This window comes from Mastigoproctus giganteus, chromosome 5, assembly GCF_048544385.1.
Source record: "Mastigoproctus giganteus isolate SK-2022 chromosome 5, ASM4854438v1, whole genome shotgun sequence".
Taxonomy (NCBI): domain Eukaryota; kingdom Metazoa; phylum Arthropoda; class Arachnida; order Uropygi; family Thelyphonidae; genus Mastigoproctus; species Mastigoproctus giganteus.
The window spans coordinates 52933126-52958440 of NC_143579.1; the positions used below are offsets into that span (position 1 = coordinate 52933126).

General features: G+C 37.7%; 1 protein-coding gene across 1 annotated transcript in view; it reads right to left on the reverse strand.

The window, feature by feature from the left end:
* LOC150085394 (peptidyl-prolyl cis-trans isomerase H) overlaps positions 1-23966 on the reverse strand; it is a 48055-nt gene extending 24089 nt beyond the window's left edge. Inside the window, exons 1-3 of the mRNA XM_090373198.1 lie at positions 23774-23966; positions 8563-8627; positions 385-453 (exon numbers count right to left, since the gene is read on the reverse strand). Coding sequence (XP_090229324.1) covers positions 385-453; positions 8563-8627; positions 23774-23857 — 218 coding nt within the window. The 5' untranslated portion in view covers positions 23858-23966. The remainder of the gene's footprint in view (positions 1-384; positions 454-8562; positions 8628-23773) is intronic.
* Between the last annotated feature and the right edge of the window lie 1349 nt (positions 23967-25315).

Genomic DNA, 25315 nt, shown 5'->3' on the forward strand with positions numbered 1-25315 from the left:
TCACTGAACATATAAATTATCAGAATGCATGCCAAGCAAATAAAATCATTTGAGAAATTGACTGATTGATAAGCATTTCCAGGCCAATGAAGGAAGAGCTCCAGCAAGGTATCTTGTGGATGCATATTGCCAAGCAAGGTTCAGTGATGGAATGATGGGAAAAGCATGATAAAAGAACAAACTGGGAGTAGTAAAAGCAACTTCCTGTGATTCAAAATACAGGAACTTAGCTGTGAAGAGCAAATTTTTGAAAAAGGTACTCCTGTATAATGTAACATAATGGAAAAATACTTAAACACTAAAGCAGGCATAGTAAGCTAAAGAATTCTAAAAGCAAAAATGTTAAAATGATAAAATTTAATGTCAAATACTTAAAAATCTAACCTGTGAAATGTTGAGCCTTTATAACCAATAGGTACTCCATCCCTTTTATATTCACCAGTACAAAATAACCTGAAATATTTTAAAGAAAATAAAAATAATTTAAAAAGAAAGAAATTTTAATTTTCATAATTTTCTGTTTTTATAAGTACTGTTTTGTAGTCCTCCTCTTAACTTTAAAGACAAAACTATCACATAATAATAAACAGAATATACACAAACCTCCTTTACAAAACTAAAACATTATTGTGTGCATAGGATACACATGATACAAATCTAAAACCACTTACAGATCATGGAATTGAGGATAACTTCAAGTTTTTATTCATTAGTCAGAAAACATGCATACTGTAGTAGATGGCAGAATAATTGCAAAACTGTAATCATGGCAGAGTTTGCAAACAAAATTCTATCCCCTTGGTTTTATTGCTAATTAACAGTTTCTATGCAAGCTATAAATTGTATGTTTTCATTCTCAGATGGCAAGGTAATACGTCATACACTGTTGACCTTGGCATATTAAGCTCATGATTGTCATATGGATATCTTCTGGGCTTTGTGCAAAACTTAATCAAACCAGCTCCACTGTGCCCTTGCTGATTTTTGTTCGGCACTACCTTGGCCAAGATGATTGTACAAACAGCAGTCCTTTTTGGATTTTCCACACACTGCAGAATTGTAGGTCTACTTGGTGGATACTTTTTAAACTGTGTTTGAAATTTAAGCATAACAGCAGTGGCAGACTGCAGCTTGTTGAACTACACTGAATCTTCTCAGGTAAATTCCACAAGCTTGCTTAATCATACAATATAACACAAGATAAGAGAAGAGTAAACAAAAGTTTCACTTTTGGTCTATCACCAGAGATAAATCCAGGCAAATAATATATGTAGAAACCTCAAATTCAAATCTGTAGGTAGTGATAAATTTTAACTCTTCTTGGAATAATTCTCACCCTGCTTAACATCGACATAGTGCAAAAAACATTATGGGAATCCTATAGTATCAAAACTTTATTAGACATGTTGAACAGACAAAATGTGTAGTCGAGACCCGATAATTTTTGTAAAATTGGACAAATCTTAACTTATTTTGATTTTCTCTTGTAGAGGATCTGCATCCTCATTTTGAATTTAAACTAAACAGGATAGAGTGATAAACAGAATACAGAGGTTATTAAGAAATATTTTTGGAATATTAAATTTTAGAAATATATTTTAAGTCAGAAATTCTCTTACCTGAGATTTTTGTTCAGGAATGACTGCATCTGGGTAAGATGAATTTAGGGATGTATCCAGGTAATAGCATTGAAATAAAATCAACCTAATAGGAGGATGAAGGAATGAAAGCAAGCTTTAATCCTAAATCCACGCATGGGGCAATAATTAGAAATATAAAGGCAGATGAATTCCCGAAATTCCCAGGCACGTTCCGTTCCATTGCCATATTTCAAAAGTCTGGTGGTGGGATGTATGAGTAGGTGAAAGGAAGAGAAGACAGATAGAAGGAAAAATTCTCACCCCATATATTTCACTAATAGCTTGGGAATTTGAAAATTTTGAGATTTAGAACAGCTTAAAGGTTTTTTTGGAGAGAGGATATGAAAGTTTCTGCTCGGGAAATCTGGGTGCATGACTATCTGTCCCAGTTAAAATCCTGGATGGGGGGATTGTTACGTTTTGTTATTAAATTTGAACTTGTAGGGTAAAAGAAAAACCGTCTGCACTATATTCACAGAGTCAAAAATCGACTAAAATCACTTGTGAATGAGGACTTATGGAATACCTTCTTCCACCATCTACATGATAGAATCAAATTTCATACTGAAATACAGCAAGACTCGAGAAAAAATGGACCACAACCTGTGGGTATGCACCAAACAGATTCTGTGAATGGTGAATTCGTAGCCAACTTTTCCAACTATAACTTAGCAAAAGATGGACACAATCTCCTCCATAAAGGCCTCAATTACAGTGTGACCCCAAAAAATGCCACATACAACGAATATGTAATAAAAGTCCAAACAGGTTTAGATAGCCACAGCAATAGAAAAAAACCAATTAAGCAAATAAATAATGTAACAAATAAAAAAGCCAAATCTTACTCCTAGCCTTTCAAAAGAGGAATTTCAGTGCATCAAAAAATTAGCCACAAATAAAAACATCATCATTCAAAAGGCTGATAAAAGCGACTCAATAGTATTAATAAATAAATCATATTATGACAACAAACTGGCAAACCTCCTACAAGATACAAATACATACCAGAAACTAGATAAAAATCCTATCCCCACCATCAGATCAAAAATTGAAAAAGAACTAAAAAGATTACGCTCTAAAAAAAAGACTGCAAGCAATTTGTACACAGACCTCTTAGCCCATACAACATGTTCGCCCTACATATTTGGTATCATTAAGTTACATAAACCCAAAAACCATTAAGGTTCATAGTAAGTTTAAAAAATACATCAACAGCAAACTATTAGCAAAATTTGTAGTTGACTTACTAAAACCTCTAAAGAATTATTCCAAATATCGCATAAAAAATACAGACCACCTATTTTCATCAGTCAAAAATATAAAATTAGAACCCAATAACAAATTATATTTCTTTGATATAAAATCACTATACACGAACGTACACCCTCAAAAAGCAGTGAAGGCTACTCAGGATTTGTTATGCAATGATCGCACACCAAAAAATCGAACAAAATTAGAAATCATTGATATAGGACAAACTTACTAAAGATACTGTTATCCACCAATTATTTCACCCATGAAGGAGTTTTTTTACCAACAAGTATTTGAGATACCAATGGGTAGTTCCATAAGTGGACATCTCTCTGAATTTTACCTCCTGGAAATAGAAAACCACATCATTTTTAAGGAATATCCCCCATCCCTTAAATTTTATAGAAGGTTGTTTGGTTTTTAGGCGCATTAGCAACTAAGGCCATATTGCTCCGGGGATATGAGGTGGTCATTCCCTGACCTTTCCGCATCCTCCATATTTGGTGGGCACGGGTTCGAACCCCAGTCTAATCAAGAAGCGTGTGCTACGCACTCCTGCTTCTGCCCAGCTGGCTACGGAGGCGCCTTATAGAAGGTATGTAGATGATTGTCTGCTTATAGGCAAACCAGATACCATAAATACAATCATTCATGAGTTGAATAATGTACATGAATGGCTACAATTCACAATAGAAAATGAAGAAAACAACAGCACAAACATCCTTAACTCTAACATTAACAAGAGATGCCACCAAAATCAACACTAAAATATAACACAAACCTACAAATAAAGGAAATTATTTGCATTTTAACAGCTACAGACCCCTTTCTCACAGAAAATAGCCCAGTTTAATAGCCAGTTCTACAATGCTTTCAGGTACTCATCTATAGAGAATGATTGCAAACAAGAAATCGAATTACTTAAGGACAGATTCTCCAACCACGGTTACCCAAAATGGCTCATAAACAGTCCCTTAAATACTGCCGAAAGAAACAGTAAAGAAAAACCAAAATGAGAAATGATAAAAAAACAAATAATGGATTGGCCTTCCGTATATTGAAATGTACCAACAACTTTTGAAAAAAAATTTTTAGACTCCGGATTAAACTTAGCCTTCAACCGTTCGAAGAAATATGGGCATACCTTAAAATTTGACAAACAGTGAAAAAACAATAGATTTTAAACAACAAACAAACAGTTTATGCAATTCCTTGCACACCAGACTGCGATTGCAAATACAGGTTGTCTCAAAAATACAGGGCATAACTTCAGGAATGAGTTCCTCGTATGTAGACAATAAAAATATTTTATATCAACATAGTTCCGGAAATGCTTGGTTCCCGCGTTATTAAAAAGAATGTCTTATCTCCCACAGGTGATTTCGTTCATCACAAAGTACTGACAGAATCTGGTAGTTTTCCATTCCGACCATGATCTCAAATCAGGAGCAAGCAGATATGCACTTTATGTATGGTTTGCCGGATGGCAATGCTCTGGAGCCTTGTTGTTTGTGCCACAAAAGGTTCCCAGAATGAAGATGTCCAGACAGGAAAAGTTTGAAGGTATCCATCACCGCCTTTGTGAACATGGGACCTTTACACCTCATGCTGCCGACAGAGGATGATCAGCCGACTGGGCTAGCCGGGTGAGTAAAGTGCCTGCCTGGCAACCCAAAGGTCGCAGGTTTGAATCCCACCTTGGGCTTGGATCACAGTAGAAAATGCAAAAAACCTTGGAGGTGCAATATGGCCACAGAAGCTGATGCGCCAACAACTACCAAAAAAAAAAAAAAAAAAAAAAAAAGGAGGATGACCAAGATCTACGACTCCTGAAGTAGAGGGGTGGACCAACTGCCTGGCCTCCACACTCACTGATTTAAACCCACTAGGTTTCTTCTTGTGGGGCCACTTAAAGTCATTCGACTCCGGTAGCTGATGTGGAAACTCTCTACAATCGAATTGTGGCAGGTTGTGAGACAATACAAAAAATTCCAGGAATTTGGCATCGTCTTCGCGAGTCCATGAGACATCGATGTGAGGTCTGTATTCAGGCAGAAGGTGAACATTTTGAACAATTACTATAAGGTGATGTGAACAGTTAAGTGTCATAGACAGACCTTCAAAACTTGGAAACTAAGCATTTGCAGAACTATGTTGATATTATTTATTTTTTAGTTGGACCTTGTTAATAGAACAACCTTGGAGTTAAAAATGTACTATACTTTGCTGTAACATTTGGGAACAAACAGGTTTGTAGTTCTGTTAAGTTCGGGATACCTTGCAGGCTGCCATGATTTTATTAACTCATTAGGTAGTATAACAATAATGTGGCGATTTAGTTTACACGTATGCATTTTTTTATAGAAAGTAAAGAAAGTGATCAGAGAAAAGACCACCTCGAACTTAAAAAATATTGGCATGTTGTAAAGGAAAACCCATCAGATTTTACAGGATGGACATATTTATTGCAGTAAGTTGAACAGGAAGTAGGTAATCATTTAGCATTTTATTAAACTAGATACAGTGAAATTCTGATTTAATGTTTTTCCAATAAAAATTGGTTTGAATTTTAAAAAATTGAAAAACAAGGTTCATAATATGTTTAAATAAATGTAACATATTGCCGTTGTCAGTTTTTAATAATGTCAGATTTAACCACTTTTCTAGTTCAGGCATATTTAATATGATATTGTCTGCTCTGGAAGTAATTAAACTTCCAAAACAAACTGATGGCACAAGGTCGGAACTGTACGACAGATGTGGCAAAACAGTCCACCTGAATTCTGCAGTGGTCCGTTTTGTTAGGATGCTTGTATGGGGTCTGACATTGTGCTGAAGGAGAAATTTTTCTTTATTCTCTGGCCTCATTCTTACTCTGTCTGTTTGGAAGATGAAGGATAATCTCCTTTCTTTAACCACAAAACAGAACACATGATTTTTCCAATGAATAGCTGAGCTTTAAATTTCTTTATTGGTGAAACCTTGTGTAGCTACTCCATAGATTGCCGCTTTGATTTTGTTTTATAGTGGTGTACTGAAGTCATCTGTGACAATGCTGTCAAGAAAACTATCCATTATCTCATACCAGTCCAAAAGATTGGCACAAGCTAGTATTTTTGCTCTTTGAGATTTGGCAATAGCATGCCTGAATCCATCTGGCACAATTTCTCATATCCCAGATTGTCCAGAATTGTTTTCAACACATTTAAGTATACTACTACTACTCCTGTGTACATTTTTTGGATCTTAATGGGTTAGCCTTCATGAATCAGTTTATCCACATCCCCCTTATTTTCCATCATCACTTCAGTGTGAGGATGGCTTGACCTTGGTTGCATCCTTCAGCCCATCCTACCCTCATAACTGACACACCTAATCCACTGTCTAACTGTGCTTATGTTGGTCATGTTAGCACAGTTAATGGTTTGTTAGACCATTATGGCCCCATAAATATTCTTCCATTGTTAGTGAATCTCAGTGAGCACAGGATGACTGATCCCTTCATTTTCACATTATACAGACTTCCCGCCTGGCATGCATTATTAAAATGTGCAAGATTTTTAAATTTTCATTTGATACCATTACACCTTCTATTTGCATGGTGGTGGGAGGGGAGCTCAAGCCAGCCAGATAAGTGTGTTAAGAACTATGGGAGGTTCTTAATGAACAGATTTCATATAAAATTAAGTTATGAGTATATATACTTTTATAAATGAATGTATACTTCAATATATTTAATCTTTACAGATTGAAGTAAAATACAAACTCCCAAAAAACCAAATATCACCCCGGGGGCTCACATCTGGTGAGTAGGGACTTGGCACACCCAGGGTCCTGAGCTGGATATCATCATTCTTCTCTTTCTTGGTGATTCCCTTCTACTTTTCTCTCTCTCTTTCTCTCAGGGTAACTTGGGATTTTTTATTTTTTTTTTGGCTGGTGCAGCATAAGCCTCAGGCTTCCTTGTACCATATAGCTAATAATAATAATAATAATAATAATAATAATAAAATATTTTTATTGTCTACATATGAGGAACTTATTCCTGAAGTTATGCCATGTATTTCTGAGACACCCTGTATATAGGCAGCACGAGAACATCGTCACATACGAGAATCCGAAAGTACAAAAGCTTCAAATAATAAAGAAAAAATAGACTGGACAGAAAAAATTAGTTCTGAATTGGTAGCTCACCACTTAGACACAGGACATTACCCATCCTTTGAAAACACCCTAATAACAGACAAACAAGACACAAAATTTAAGTTAGATACCAGTGAGACTAGTAATAACCAACAACCAAATCAATAAACATACATATACCAATAATAATTTCTGAGGAGTGGTATCTAAAACAAATATCCTACAAGTTCAAATTTAATAACAAAACATTACCTCCCCCCCATATCCAGGACTTCACTAATGGGAACGATTAATCATGCACCCTGATTTCCAAATGGAAACTTTTATATCCTCTCTCCAAAAAAACCTTTAAGCTGTTCTAAATCTCTAAATTTTCAAATTCCCAAACTATTTGTGAAATATGAGGGGGTGGGAATTTTTCCTTCTATCCTTCTTCTCTTTCTTTTGCCTACTCAACCCCCACCATGCTTTTGGAAGTACAGCAATGGAACGTGCCCAGGCTATAAATATGGCCTTCGACACGTGTTCTTCGCATCCCCTTTGAAGAGATGATATAAATGAACAGACCCTATCAAGCTTCGGGAATTGATCTCACTCTATACTTCTAATTATTTCTCCGTACATGGATTTAGGATCAAAGCTTGCTTTCATTCCTTCATCCTCCTACTAGGTTTATTTTATTTCAATACTATTCTAAATACATCTTACATGGATGCAGTCATTCCTCAAAAAATCTCAGGTAAGAGAATTTCTGACTTTAAATATAATATTTCTAAAATTTAATATTCCAAAAATATTTCTTAATAACCTATACATTCTATTTATCATTCTATCCTATTTGGTTTAAATTCACACCATTGATTTCAAATTCAAAATGAAGGCAGATCTTCTAAAAGAGAAAATCACAATAAGTTAGCATTTGTCTGATTTAACAAAAATTTGCAGGTCTTGACTATACAGATTGTTTGTCCAACATGCCTGATTAACATGATGTGTTCATGACTCTCTTATCCTCTTCTTTGTTTTATTTACTCATTTTACATTATTATTTTTATTTTATTTATTTTTTGTGGGGGAATCTCCTTGGAGACATTTGCTTTGTTACTACCAGGATGGTAGTAAAAAATCTGAAACCATGTGATTGGGGGTTAAACTAAAACCACCATAATATTTACTGATTTATAATGGTATTTTACTGTTAGATATACAACAGCATTCACAGTTGATTAACAGATATCTAGATCTGAATGCTAACCATATATGTGAACCAATCTTTGTAATTCATTACACAAAAATTGCTACTTACCTCCCATGAAAAGCTGTAGAAATTAATTGAAATCTTAATATTTAACAGATCTTGTATTAGATCTCCACAGTAGCCATAATCACTGAAAGCAACTGATAGATCTACTCTTCCATTATTAACCGATAATAGAATGTAATTTGTTAGGAAATAATAAATGATGTATTTTTTGCAATCGTACCCTAAATAATTAGTTAACACAAAGATATAATTAGCAATCATTACCTAAAGTTTTCTGCAGTTTTTGGAACCACATCATTAAACAGCTCCATTTTCATCCTTCCTACTTCCTATTATAAATAAAAAATATTAAATATTAAAAGAAAGGAAATCCAGCAATCTAAGACCTCCAATGGAAAAACACTTTTAAGAAAGTATAAGGGGTGATCGGGATTATCAAAAGCAATAAATTACAAAATTCAGTTTTGTCTATATGGTAGTATTTTATCAAGTCAATTTGGCTTAATGAGACAATTCACAAAAGAAAATGAAGAAAACAACAGCATGAACTTCCGACCCATCTATTAGGTGGGTCGGAAAACTGCTAGCTTGGTGAGATACACAGACTAAAAGGTGGCCACGGTCAGAGGCAAAAGTGATTTTGCACTGCTTCTATTAGAATGAGCAGCAGCATGGAAAGAAAGGCAATGGAGATTTCCATGACTGTTGGAAATCATAGTGGAACAAATAAATACATGGGCTGTGTTTAGGTAACTAAGAGTAGAAACAGGTGCATGTATACTTGCATGTACACCAATGCTAGGAGTATAGTTAATAAATTTTATGAGCTTGAAGTGCTAGTCAAGACATCAGAGGCAGATATTGTTGGGATATCAGAGATGTGATGTCACACAGATATAAGCAGTGCCGAACTGGAATTTGGGGAGTACAATGTGTACAGAAAGGATAGACAGGACAGGAAGGGAAAAGGGGTTATGCTGTTAGTTAAGAAACACATAAAATCTAAGGAAGTACATCCAAATGATGTTGGTAGACAATGCAGTGTTGAGGCTGTTTGGTGTGACATAAGCACTGGGAAAGGAAACACGAGAGTAGGTGTGTGTTATAGGCATAATGAATCTGATGAGTATAATGAGCAATTCTGCAGAGAAATAGAGTGGACCAGTAAATCAGAATCTTATAATGGGGATTTTAACTTTCCAGATATTGACTGGAACTTGTGGATTGGTCACTCGTACACTAGCAAGATTTTGTGGATTTATTGGATGACTTTTCTACAGCAACATGTTCAAGAGGCAACTGGAGGGGGAGTAATACTCTTGATCTGATTATCAGATCAAGATTAATATTCATGCATTAAGAATTTGTAGGTAAAGGAACCACTGGGTGACAGTGATTACAATGTACTGATATGGAAATTACTTAGCAATAGCATTGGCATACAATGCAAGCTTATGCATCATCAGCAAAAAAAAAAAAAAAAAAAAACCCACTTCCATTTCACCCCTTCATTCGTTCCAAATACCTATCCAGCTCAGCCTTAAATTTATTTAGGCTATCAACTTCCACAACAAAAGATGGAAGTCTGTTCCACCAATCAACTACCCGCTAGCTAAAGGCAAACTTCTGCACATCTATCCTACAACTGTCTTTCCTCATTTTGAATTTATGCCCTCTCAGGAGATTATTCTGCGCAAGAGGAATAATCCCATCAACATTGGGCATGCTCAAACCATTCAAGGCTTAATACACCTCAATCAGATCACCTCGCAGGTGCCTGGTCTCCAGACACTAATTTGCAAAACTTAAGCCTTTCTTCGTAAGAGCAACCCTTTGTTCCATTCACTAATCTCCAACAGCTCTACATCCTTCTTAAAATGAGGCCTCCAGACCTGTATACAGTACTCAAGGTGTGGCATGATTACTGCCCTGTACAAGGGGATAATCACCTCCTTATCCCTGCTAGAAACATTCCTGTATATCATTGACAAGACACCATGAGCTACTCTTGCAGACTGTCTACACTGCTCAGAAAACTTCATATCTGCCTGCACAATTATCCTCAGGTCCTTTTCATTCTCTACCAATGTCATGGTAGTACCACAGAGTTGATACGTCACTCTGGGGTTACTGCTTCCCATATGTAGTATTTTTACATTTGTCAATGTTAAACTTCATTTGCCACCTCTCAGCCCATCTGTTCAACTTTTCTAAATCTTGTTGCAGCAGTGTACTGTCATTAGTGCCTGTAACAACCCTGCCAACCTTCGTATCATCTACAAACTTGGACATTAAGCTTGATATACCATCATCAATATCGTTTATAAATACAGAAAACAACAATAGACCTAACACTGAATCCTGAGGGACTCCACTAATAAATTAGTCCACAAAGAGCAGTGTCCATTGATTACCACTCCCTGTCTTCTAACACTCAACCATCCCTTTATCCATAGCAGCAATTCCTTGAATGCTTCCCACTTAGAATTTACTGTTTGTAACATTGTCAGTTGTCCTGTACAGAATTTAAAAACTGTCTGAGACCACTGTACTCCCCTTTACGGAAGCAAAAACCCTTCCCTTTACCCCTGATGGTAGTTACCTCTTTGAGCAAATCCCATTTCAGTACACTGTGATCACTGCAACCTAGTGGTTCCTTTATCTGCAGATTCTTAATGCATGAAGAATTACTACTGATAATCAGATCAAGAATATTACTCCCTCTAGTTGCCTCCCGAACATGGTGATGTAGAAAACAATCATCCAATAAATCCACAAAAGCCTTGATAGTGTGTGAGTGACCAACCCATAAATTCCAGTCAATATCCAGGAAATTAAAATCTCCCATTATAAGATTTTCTGATTTACTGGCCCACTCTATTTCCCTGTACAGTGTCTTATTATATTCATCAGAGTCATTAGGCCTATAACACACTCCTACTCCTACACTCCAATTTTGATCTCCCAGTGCCTATGTCACACCAAACTGATTCGACACTGCACTGTACAGCGATGTTGACTGGCTGCACTTCCTTGGATTTTATGTCTTTCTTAACTAATAGCATAACACCTCCTCCCTTCCTATCCTGTCTATTCTTCCTGTACACATACTGCCTAAATTCCAGTCCTGCATTCCTTATATCTGTGTGACACCATGTCTCTGACATCCCAACAATATCTGCCTTTGATGTTTTGACCAACACCTCAAATTCATTTGCCAAACTTCTAGAATTGGTGTATACGCAAGTATTATTATCTGTATAATATCGGTGTAGATACGCCATAGATAACTCTTAAGAAACTACGATGCTAGTGTGGGAGGCATCATTTGCTTTATATCTCATATTGTACTCTTCCTTCACAACGAGTTGCCATGGAATTGCACTACTACGAATAAGTAACGCTTCACTAATTGAGAAGACTATTGTTACTTATTCTCAGTCAGTACCACTACCCAGACGGCACCGTTTAAATAAACTCTTACTCTTAACGTATTATGCCTCGTGGATTTAGTTATTTTTAAATATTATCACAAACCTTTTGGCGTCTCTCATATTGTGTGAATATCTTCACAACTGGGTTGTCATGTCTGCAATACCAGGGTACCTACCCACCCACCGATGATAGGCCAATAGCTTTGAAACGGTGCCATCTGGGTGGTGGTTCTCACTGAGAATAAGTAACAATAGTCTTCTCTATTAGTGAAACTTTACTTATTCGAGGTAGTGCAATACCATGGCAACCGTTGTGAAGGAAGAGCACAATGCAAGTTACACAGAAAATGATGTCTCCCACATTTTTTTTATTTTTATGAAAACCCCAAACACAAGAGGTATTAGAACCTATAGTACTTAGTACTGTGCTTGGGTTGGAGGTTGAGAAGACGAAAGAAGGTATTTGTTGACATTAGACTTGAACTTCATTAGACTATAATTTTCAGGAAATATGTACAAAGGAAGATTATTCCAGGAAACGGCAGTTGAATGAATAAACGAGGAAGATGAAAAGTTGGTTCTGTGAGTTTGAAGTTGGACAGTAAATGGATGTTGCGGCACATGTTCGGACTGTTTTGAAGGAGAGAGCGGGAATTATAGAAGCCAATTCAGAAGGACAGTGGCCATGGAAGTATCTGTAGAAAAGGCATGCAGTAGAAACAGTATGTCTATGAGACAGCGAGTGGAGAGACTCTGTTAGAGAGGAGTCATTAATTAACCTAACTGCCCTCTTCTGAATGGAATCTAGAAGCCTGAGAGAAGTTTTGGGGGCATCGCCCCATATGTGGGAACAATATTCCATGGTAGGGCAGATTTGTGATTTGTACAGAGTGAAGAGCTGTTTGGAAGAAAAGTAATGTGGAGTGAAAGAGAAAACCAATTTTTTTAAATGCAGAGCAAGCAATATTTGTAATGTGCTTGTGCCAAGAGAGATAATCCCCAAAAGGGATATATCAACTTGCCTAGAAATTGGAGTGTCACCAAAGATAAGCATAGAAGCAGAAGAATCCTTTTTGCAAGATATGACAGGACTGAGTTTTAGAAGGATTGAAATCAACTAAGTTGTCTTTGTCCCACTGGAGAATTATCTGGACATCGGCATTTAAGGAACTGGTAGCGGATATTCGAGAAGTAACGGCCTCCGTAGCTGAGTGGGCAGGAGCGGGAGTGCAGTAGCACACACTCTTTGAGTAGACCGGGGTTCAAGCCCCTGACTGCTGAATATGGTCGCCAACCCGCACTGGACCAGCGTGGCAGATTATGGTCCATTTCCCTCAGCATGAATTGTTGAGGAGGCTTCCATCCTGCAGTGGATTGGAAATGGCTGCACTTTACTTTTTTTTTTTTATTTGAGAAGTTGAAGCTAATTGAACAGGGCAAGGTTTCTCAAAATGGAAAGTGGAATGCAATGTGCTATCATCGGCAAAACTATGGATAGGATTTGCAGTCAATGGAAGAAGGTCATTAATATACAAGAGGAAAAGGGTGAGGGGGGGAAAGAACTGAACCTTGGGGGACACCAGCATTAGTGGAAAAGTTAAAAGACAGAGAGCCATCTACCATAACCCTCAGTGAGCGATCAGACAGAAAACTGGATAACCAATTACAAAAAACAGTTGGCAAACCATAAGATGGAAGTTTGTTTAGGAGACCTTTATGCCAAACACGATCAAAAACCTTTGAGATGTCAAGAGCAACTGCTTGTGTTTCACTGCACTTTTCCATTGAATTTGTCCATAAATGGGTAATATAAGCCAGAATATTACCAGTGGATCAACAATGACGGAATCCATACTGGTGACCAGACGGAAGATTTCTAGGTAGTTTAAGAGTTGGTGGTTAATTGATTTCTCCATTACTTTAGAAAGAGTAGAAGTAATTGCAATGGGACGATAACTAGATGGGAGGGATTTGTCACCCCTTTAAGGCACTTTAATATAACTGGATAGATCGCTCACGGGATCTATCCAGTTATATTAAAGGAGGCAGCAAAGGAAGTAACCTAGCCCTTAGCCATAATTATGAGAGTTTCCTTGGACTCAGAGGAGGTCCCCATGGACTGGAGGTGTGCAAATGTATCACCAACTCACAAAGGGGATTCAAAAGGAGACACAAGTAACTATAGACTTGTTAGTTTAACTTGTGTTCTGGGGAAAATAATGGAGTCACTGGTTAAAGAAGCATTGCAGGATCATCTAGACAAGACTGCAGTAATAGGTAAAACACACCATGGGTTTGTTAAAGGGAGGTCTTGTCTGACCAAGTTGATTGGATACTATGATGTGGTAACAAAGGAACTGAATGTCAAAAATAATTTTGATATTCTATATTTGGATTTCAGGAAAGCTTTTGATACTGTTGCACATGGAAGAATGCTGTAAAAATTGGAGAGGTATGGCATTAAGGGTAAGTTGCTACAATGGATAAAGGGATGGTTGAGTGGGAGATGACAGAGAGTGGTAATCAATGGACACTGCTCTTCGTGGTGCTGGTCCCATTGTTGTTTTGTGTATTCATCAATGATATTGATGAAGGTATATCAGGACTACTCTCCAAGTTTGCAGATGATACTTCGTCACATGGCTTGGAGCCTCATCATATTTCAGATGAGGTCTCAATGATAGTTTCACTGCTGTCACTTAGACTAGTAACAACAGTCAAACTACCATTGTAGGGGAAGGTGGCTAGTCTAGCATGTTCAATTAAGATCATATGGACCATTAGGAAATTTCATAGGGGAACCCAATTTATAGTTTTACCTGTGGCTGGTGGATCATCCATATTAGTAAAATCAAAAGTTAAAAGCTCAGCTTCCTTACAGAGACAAGGAAGCTGGGCTTTTGCAGCATTCAGCCAAAAAAAAAAAAAAAATCTATAAAACTTGTCCTTTTTATCATACTCTTTCCACTACCAAAAGGTACTGGTCCAATTGCCCCTTAAATTTCATCAGACTGTCAACTTCAAGTACCCAAGAGGACAATTTATTCTAGTGGTTGGGAGCATGTTGACCAAATGTCAAGTGGTGCTGGTGGTACAAAAGCATCAGTTCCCTGAGCTTAGAGAGGGCCCAGTAGAAAAAGAGAAAAACAAAAGTTAGATGAAAATAAAATAAAATAATGTTGCATCAGGAACCATTTTTGTTACTTACATATGTGATGGATACAGACTCAGTTTTGAATATTACTGAAATGCTTATTGTATATATTTTCTTTCTTACTTGCTTTTTACAAATTCGAAAATTTACTCAATGTTTCAATTTTTTCTTTATTTCAGAAATTGTTTAGATTGCAATAAAAAAATAAGCACAGAACCACACTATGATAGTTAGCCATTTATTGTAATACACACTCAATCAATCACTCAAACACCATGATACAAACCATAACTTGCAAGATTTTAAAATAAATAAATAAATTATTTATTTATTAATCTTAACCAGACTTGCAAGCCAACATTATATACTTAACTCCTTGTTGTTCATTGCACTATTTTCTTGTCTCCCATATGGACACCATGGTCAAAGAATGCCCACATTGGGTCAAACTGAAGTTAAATTGTTGTATTAAGAAAGTTGTGCTGTGCATTTATTGAGGATTTATCAAAATTTCTTATAAATTTCATTGCAATCTTAATGTTACTTTCAACTGTTTAAATATTTTCAAGAATAATTTGAGAATTTTGAAAATATCTTCAGATGTTTTAATACACTTTTTACTATAATTAACCTTCTGTCACTCACATCCTCAATTTAACAAAAATGCTTGCATGGCATCTGTGGACCACTCATTTTTTTGTTTTAATTATAAAAAATTAATTTTTAATAAAGTGAGTATTGTATTACATTTTTTACTGAATTTAAAATGGTAACCTATTAATTATGATCTGATAAACTAAATTAAAAAAGATGGAATGAAAATAAATAAGAGCAACCAATAATAAAATTTTTTATCATATATTTTTAAGGTCTCATCTTCTGGACTGAAACAAACACTCTGTGGCATCTGATAAATGAAAAATGAACATTATTTTTTTCAGCTGTGTGCGTTTAGCTGGCAAAACACAAGCACTACAAAAAGATTAGATACTTGTTGCTGGCATCTCACAGATCCACATGGTAATGGGAGTTCTCTAAAAGAAAGATGCATTTTTTTCTCTGCTTCTTTTGCCTTTGTGAATCTGTTAAATGCCAAACAAAATAATGTCTTGTAATTCATAGTGGTAATAGTGGCAAATGATGTAAGAAAGCAGGCTTATATAGCATCAGCCAAAAAAAAAACTCCCTCCAAGAATTTGTTTAGTTCTTCCTTGAATTTATTCAAACCATCCACTTCCATAAAAAGGAAGAATGCCATTAACATTTAGCTTACTCAATCCACTCAAGGCCTTAAACATCTCAATCAGATCTCCCCATAGGTGCTCAGTCTCCAGATGCTGCAATTTACAGAACTGAAGCCTTTTTAAGTAAGAGCACCCTTTTGTTCCCTTCATCAACCTTGTTGCCATTCTTTCCGCCTGTTCCAGCAGATTTACATCCTAAAGAGAAGGCCTTCAGAGCTGTATACAGTACTCAAGATGTGGCTTAACCATGACCTTGTACAAAGGGATAATTTCCTCCTTTGCCCTAAAGGCAAAGTTTCTGTATATCATTGACAAAACTCCATGAGCTGTCCTAGCAGCATATCAGCACTGCTCAGAGAATTTCATATCTGACTGCACAATTATCTAGCATTACCATTAGCATTAGTACAGGCATTTGATGCAAGAAAGCAAGCTTATGCAGCATCAGCCAAAAAAAAAAAGAAAAAAAAAAAAAAAACCCACTTCCACTTCACCCCTCTGTTCGTTCAAAATACCTGTCCAGCTGAGCCTTAAACTTATTTAGGCTATCAACCTCCACGACAAGGGATGGAAGTCTGTTCCACCAACCAACCACCCGCTGGCTAAAGGCAAATTTCCGCACGTCTATCCTACATCTGTCTTTCCTCAATTTGAATTTATGCCCTCTCAGGTGATTATTCTGAGCTAGAGGAAGAATCCCATCAGCGTTGAGCATGCTCAACCCATTCAAGGCTTTATACACCTCTATCAGATCACCTCGCTGGTGCCTAGTCTCCAGACACTGTAATTTGCAAAACTTAAGCCTTTCTTCGTAAGAGCACCCCTTTGTTCCATTCACTAATCTTGTTGCCCTTCTCTGTACTCGTTCCAGCAGCTCTACATCCTTCTTGAAATGAGGCCTCCAGACCTGTATACAGTACTCTAGGTGTGGCCTGACCATTGCCTTATACAAGGGAATAATCACCTCCTTATCCCTGCTGGGAAAATTCCTGTATATCATTGACAATACTCCATGAGCTACTCTTGCAGCCCGTCTGCACTGCTCAGAGAACTTCATATCCGCCTGCACAACCACCCCCAAGTCCCTTTCATTCTCTACCACTGTCAGTGTAGTACCACAGAGTTGATACGTTGCTCTGGGGTTGCTGTTTCCCATGTGTAGTACTTTACATTTGTCAATGTTAAACTTCATTTGCCACCTCTCAGCCCATCTGCTCAACCTTTCCAGATCCTGTTGCAGCAGCATAGTGTCAGTAGTGTCCTTGACAACCCTGCCAACCTTTGTATCGTCTGCAAACTTGGACATTAAGCTTGATATACCATCATCAATATCATTTATAAATACAGAAAACAATAATGGACCCAACACTGAGCCCTGAGGGACTCCACTAATAACATTAGTCCACGATGAGCAGTGTCCATTGATTACCACTCTCTGTCTTCTCCCCCTCAACCACCCCTTTATCCATAGCAGCAATTTGCCTCCAATGTCACACTGCTCCAATTTGTGTAGCAGTCCTCCATGTGCAACAGTATCAAAAGCTTTTCTAAGATCCAAGTATATAATATCAAAGCTATTCCCTGCATCCAGTTCTTTTGTGACTGCATCATAGTATCCAATCAAATTGGTCAGGCAAGACTTCCCCTTAACAAAACCATGCTGTGTCCGAGCTATAACTGAAGTCTTGTCTAAATGATCCTGCAGTGCTTCTTTAACCAGTGCCTCCATTAATTTTCCTGGAACAGAAGTTAAGCTCACAGGTCTATAATTACTTGTGTCAGCCTTTGATCCTCCTTTGTGAATTGGGGTAACATTTGCACATTTCCAGTCTATGGGTACCTCCCCTGAGTCCAAGGAAGCTCTCATAATTATGGCTAAGGGTTTGCTTACTTCCTTTGCTGCCTCCTTTAATATAACTGGATAGATCCCATCCACCCCGGGTGCCTTTCTTGTGTTTATCTTCAACAATTTCTCCTCCACTTTACTCCCAGTTATTTCAAGATTCTGTAGCTTACTGCTAGAGTTGAATACACCTCTGGCTTTCCCCTCGCTGAATAACTCCTCATGTGTGAATGTCGATGCAAAATATTCATTTAGTTTGTTAGCTACCTGAGCAGGATCATCAACAGTTGACCCATCAATATCAAGTGGACCAATCTGATTCATCCCCTTCCTTCTAGAGTTTACATAAGTAAAGAACTCTTTGCTGTTTTTCTTTGCATCCCTTGCCAAGGATTTCTCGTAATCTGCCTTCACCTGCCTAACTTCCTTTGTAACTTGGTTGCATATCAACTTGTATCTATCATAGGCTTCTGTGTCATGTGTTAATTTGTAAGTATCCCATGCATTTTTCTTCTCTGCCATATGCCTCATTAGTTCATCTGACATCCATTTTGGCCTAAACCTTGAACAATATTTCTTAGTTGGTATGTAAAGCCTAGTAGCTTCCAAGATAAGTTCTTTGAATGCTTCCCATTTTGAATTTGCTGTTGGTAACATCATCAGTTGGTCCCACTGTATAGAATTTAAATACTGTCTCAGTCCATCGTAGTCGCCTTTACGGAAGCAATAACCCTTCCCTTTACCCCTAATGGTAGTTACCTCTTTGAGTAAATCCCACTTCAGCACACTGTGATCACTGCCACCTAGTGGTTCATTTATCTGCAGATTCTTAATGCATGAAGAATCACTACTGATAATCAAATCAAGAGTATTACTCCCTCTAGTTGCCTCCCGAACATGCTGATGTAGAAAACAATCATCCAATAAATCCACAAAAGCCCTGCTAGTGTGTGAGTGACCAGCCCCCAAATTCCAGTCAATATCTGGGAAATTAAAATCTCCCATTATAAGACTCTCTGATTTACTGGCCCACTCTATTTCCCTGTACAGTTTCTTATTATACTCATCAGAGTCATTAGGCCTATAGCACACTCCTACTCTCAATTTTGATCTCCCAATGCTTATGTCACACCAAACTGACTCAACACTGCACTGTCCAGCGATGTCGACTGGCTTCACTTCCTTGGTTTTTATGTGTTTCTTAACTAATAGCATAACCCCTCCCCCCTTCCTATCCTGTCTATTCTTTCTGTAGACGTTGTACTCCCCAAATTGCAGTTCTGCATCCCTTATATCTGTGTGATACCACGTCTCTGATATCCCAACAATATCTGCCTTTGATGTTTTGAGCAATACCTCAAATTCATCAAATTTGTTTACTAAACTCCTAGCATTGGTGTACACGCAAGTATACCTGCACCTGTTTCTATTCTTAGCTACCCTAACACAACCCATGTGTTTACTTGTACCGCAATGGCTCCCAGCAGTCTCTGAAATATCAAGCATCTTGTTTTTCAGGTTTCTGCTAATTCTAATAGAAGCAGTGCAAGAATCTCTTTCACTTCTGCCAGTGGCTACTGTCAATCTATTGGTCTTTGTCCCCCCCCCCCAAGCTAGCAGTTTTCCGACCCACCTAACACTGCCTCGATAGCATCAGCAAATAGTCTTGCACCCTTTCTATTTAAGTGTATCCCATCCCTGTAGAAGCAATCTCTCCTGTTAACAAGTACAGTCCAGGCTGAAAAAAATTCTACCCCCTGAGCCTTGCACAATCTTTCCAGGGCCGAATTGATCGACAAGGCACTCATCATATACTCCCTCCTATCGTGTCTGGGCAGAATTGCAGACACTTTAAAATTCAACCCTAATTCTCGGCTTTTGTTCAACAGTGACCTGTACTTGTTAAGTAATTCTGCCGGTCTTCTACTCTTAATATCATTAGTGCCAACGTGTACAACTATATCACCTTTTGTGTCCTTAAAAGATGATATTCGCTCTACAACTTCATCAACCTTTGCCCCTGGCAGACATACCCTGGTCCTGTTCCACCTATCCTTTTTACAAAGCATGTTCCCCGTTTCCCTGACAATAGAGTCACCAACAACTACTAGCTCCTTCGGGACCAGCGCATTCTGCCTTGGGGGTTGCCTCTGTGTCACGTGATGCCCAAGTGCAAGCTCTGCCGCTGATGTGGGCAGCTGAGAGCTTGATGGGCCCCTCAATTTAGTTTCTTCGAGGGCATCCACCCTGTCCTTCAAGCTCTCATATAGGCCCACAAGAACGCCGAGTTGTTGCCTGATATCGATACACTCCTTGCATCGCGCACACACAAAGACATCCCCCATGGCAGTATCATGTCCCGGTGTTTCAGGACAAGTCACTGCAATGGATAAGGGATGGTTAAGTGGTTAAGTGACAACTGTATGATACTACACTGCACTGAGTGTAGTATCATACAGTTGGTAAGTTACTCTGGGATTACAGTACCATTATTTGTTAATATTAAACTTCAACTGCCATTTTTCAGCCCATCAACCTAATTTTCCTACTAAGGTGAGCTACTGCAACAAATCTTGTTGCAGGTAGCCCATCCGGATTACTGTCATTACTCCCCTGCCAAACTTTGTATCATCTACAAACTTAGACATATAGCTTTATCAACATCATTAATAAATATTGAAAACAACGATGAGTCCAGCAGTGGACTCTGGGGACTCCACTAAAAACATTAGTCCATGAACAGCAGTTGTTGTTGTTGTTATTTGGTTTTTAGAAGCATTAGCAACTAAGGCCATATTGCTCCGGGATATGCGGTGGTCACTCCCTGACCTTTCCGCATCCTCCGTATTTCGTGGTGACGGGCTCGAACCGCGGTCTAATCAAGAAGCGTGTGCTACGCACTGCTGCTCCTTCCCACCTGGCTATGGAGGCACCATGAACAGCAGTGTCCGTTGATAACCATTCTCTGTGTTCTTCCACTTAACCATCCCTTATCCATTGCAGTGACTTGTCCTGAAAGCCACATTTCTCCAGTTTGTACAACAGTCTTTCATGCAACAGTATCAAAAGCCTTTGTGAAATCCAAGTATATGATATCAAAATTATTTTTTGCATCCAGTTCCTTGGTCACTGCATCATAGTAACCTATCATATTGGTTAGACAAGGCCACTCATTAACAAATCTATGCTGTGACTGCAATAGAACCTATCCAGAGGTCCTGCATTACTTCTTTAACTAGTGACTCCATTATTTTCCCTGGAACAGATCTTAAGCTAATAGGTATGTAATTACTGGTATCACCTTTTGATCTCCCTTTATGAATTGGGAATATATTCGCACATCTCCAGTCCATAGGGATCTTTCCTGAATCGAAAGATGTTCTCCTAATTATGGCTAGGGGTTTGCTTATTTCCTTTAATATAACTGGATGGATTCCATCTACCACAGACACCTTTTTTATGTTCAGCTTCAACAATTTCTTTTCCACTTTCCTTTCAGTTATTACAAAGTCATTTAGATTCCCATTTGAGTTTGATAAACTTCTGACATCCCCTCCCCTAAAGAATGTAGATGCAAAATGCCAATTCATTTTGTCAGAAAATGAATTGGCATTTTGTCAGAAAATGAATTGGCTAACTGTTGATGACTGAGCATGGTCATCAACAGTTAGCCCACTGACATCAAGTATATGGCCCAAGAGGCCCTTGTGCCAGAAAACCCAAATACAACGACATCAAGTATTCCCATCTAATGTGATTCAACTCCTTCCTTCTACTGTTAACATAAGCATAGAAATCTTTGCACCGTTCCTTTGCATTCTTTGCCAGAGACTTCCTATAATCTGCCTTAGCTTGCCTAACCTCCTGTGATTACTTGATTACAGACTAATTTATATATCCTATAAGCTTCTGTATCACCTGATAATTTATATGCATCCCATGCACTTTTCTTCTCTGCCACTTGTCAACAGTTCATCTGATATCCATTTAGGTCTAAGCCTTGAACAGTATGCCTTCTTTGATATGAAAAGGGTAGTAGATTCTATGGTTATTTTCCAAAATGCTTCCCATTTAGAATTTGCTGTTGGTAACATCATCAGTTTGTCCAACAGCATTGAATTTTAACTGTCTGAGACTTCTGTAAATACCCTTCCAAAAGCAGAAGCCCCTTCTCTTTACCCTTGACAGTAATTAAGTCTTTAAGAAAATCTCACATTAGTACACTGTGATCACTACCATTCGGTGGGTCTTTTAACTGAAAATTCTTATTGCATGAAGGATCACTGCTGATAACCAGACCAAGAGTACTGCTTCCTCTTGTTGCCCCTTTAACATGCTGCTATAGAAAACTGTCTTCTTAGTGTGTGTGTGTGTGTGACAAACCCACAAATTCCAGTCAATATCTGGAAAATTAAAATCACCCATTATAGGACATTCTCATTTACTAGCCCACTCTATTTCTCTATATAACTGGTTTGGTATACTCATCATAGTCATTAGGTTTATAACACATTCCTACTCTCAATTTTGTTTTCCCAGTGCTTACATCACACTAAACTGACTCAACATTGCACCTGTATGTCAATTGGATGCACTGCCTTAGATTTAATATGCTTTTTAATTAAGAGCATAACCCCTTCTGTCCTGTCTTGTCTGTCTTTCCTGTACACATTGTACTCCCCATATTTAAATTCAACATTGCTTATGTCTATGTTATACCATGTCTACTATTCCTACAATGTCTTCATTTGATGATTTAATTAGTACTTCGAATTCATCAAATTTATTTACAATCCTAGTATTAGTGTACATGTTCTTACTCTCAGCTACCATAACACAGCCCATGTATTTACTTGTTGCATGATGACCTACAGCAGGGCCTGAAATCCCAACATCTTGCTTTCTAGGCTGCTGCATGTTCCAATAGAAGCAGTGCAAGAATCACTTTCACCTCTGCCTGCAGCTCTAGTTAATCTATTAGTCTGTGTACCCCCAAGCTAGCTGTTTTCTGACCCACTTTGCAGCAGCAAAGTGGGTCATTCTTGCACCTCTTCTATTTAAGTGTATTCTATTAATATTTAAACAGTATAACATAATGAAAGCATAAAATGCTGTGTAACCAGTTAGAGAATATTGGTGGGCAAAGGTACACAGGAAAATTTGATTTAATTTACAAAAAAATAACAAAAACATTTTAAAAAGTGGCATCTGTCAGACACCATACTAGCAGAAGAAAGCTAATGAAATTAACACAAAAGAGGAATATACTGGAACTTTTCAAGTCATGACAGAAAAGAGATGATATCCATCCCAGTTATTCTTTAATGTAGATGATACAGCAATATTTTGGAAGCATATATATTTTCACCCTTTTCAAAATCAATTATATTGATGATGCATCTATCTCAGTGGCGGATTACCCATTAAGGCAATGAGGCACGTGCCTAAGGGGGCCCCCCAAGCCAAGACATTTTCTTATAGTGTTTTAAAATAGATTAATGTTTTCGGTAAACATCATAAAAATCTTGATTAATTTAAGCGAAAATTTAAGCAAAAAATTCAAAAGTACAAAATTTCATTTATTTGCCACCTAACTTTTATTTATTTTTTATTCTTTTTTTTATTATTATTATTTTTTTGGGGGGGGGACCCCAAATATAATTTGCCTAGGGGCCCCAACTATCCTTAATCCGCCACTGATCTATCTACCCGGTTATAGGAATGTGGCTATGACGCACAGCGAGGGCATAAGCCCATTATTTTCCAAAGGAAGATTTTCAGATTAAATAGTACTGCTTACCGTGGTTCCAATTGTGATATCAAAAAATACCACAGGATTATTGGGATGACGCAACTGTTGTTGAATCTGATTCCACGTAGACATAATTCTCTCTTTTCACCATGAAAAAATTCAAAAATGTAATTTGATTTCACGACAGTAAAAACCACAGCGCAGTTAGTTACTTTGTGGTATAAGAGCACATACAACAAATACACGTGGAAATACTCTCGGTTTGTTGTGGTAACCAAAGTTGCCAACTCATAACTATGTAGTAATATACCAGGCACCGAGGAAAAAAAACGCACCAGAAATTTCCAGATTTTCTTAAATGTAAATAAATAAATAAATAAAAATAAACAAACGAACACCTCTTTTTCCCAAAGATGTGTTTGTTTAAACACATGTGAAAGCTGCATAGACTATTTTGTTACCCTTTATACTGAAAGCCAAATGCACAACTTAGTCTGACAATATGCACATTACAGTTGATTGATTTTATGAAGTGGAAAAAACGTCAGAGATCAAAGGCTTTTAAAATGCATTGGGCAACTATAAGAATGCATAGGGAGACTATAGGAATGCATTGATCAAATTTCCTGCTTAACTACTTTTGGCAATTAATAGGAATAACATAATTTCTATTTTGTCTATAAACACACACACAGACAGACAGACACACACACACACACACGTTTCTTAATTCCTTGGCTATCGTTACACTAACTATCTCCTCTATATTCTTGTTCTTTCGGTGTGCTGAAATTTAAATGTCACAGAGTGTTATAAGAATCTTCATAAGTGTTGTGAGTCATTAGATCTCGTATTTTATGCAAGAGAGAAATACATAATATATATATATATATTTGTAATATACTTCTGTGCAAAACTTAAGGACCAACACTATTTATAAAGGTTACACACACAAAATCTTTTCTTAAGGTACTCTTTACTAATGAGAGTAGATTCAGTCTCAGCAGCGATGCTGGACGTCAGCTAATCTAGCGAGAGGTTGACACACGGTATCACCCCGCAAACATCACTAAAAGGGATCGATATGGCGGTCGAGGTGTTCTCGTCTGGGGAGGCGTTATCTTGGATGGATGTACACAACTCCAGACACTGGAAGATGGTACTGTAACCGGTGCACGCAACTGTACTGAAGTAATGCTTCTCCAGGTACGTCTGTTCCGAAGTGCCATTGGCCACAAGTTCGTGTTTATGGATGATAACGCCATACCTCATTGCCTGCAGCTGTTGATATGCTTTTGGAAAGTAAGGACATTGTTCGTATGGATTGGCCTGCCCGTTCCTGCCATCTTACCCCAAGGGTTCACATCTGGTGAGTATGGGCCTGGCACACCCAGGGTCCTGAGCTGGATATCATCATTCTTCTCTTTCTTGGCGATTCCCTTTTCTCTCTCTGGGTAACTCAGGAATTTTTTTTTTTTTTGGCTGGTGCAGCAAAAGCCTCAGGATTCCTTGCATCACATTACTAATAATGATAATCTAAATCTCATCGAACACATACCATGGGAGGTTCTGGGGAGACGTCTAGCGGCA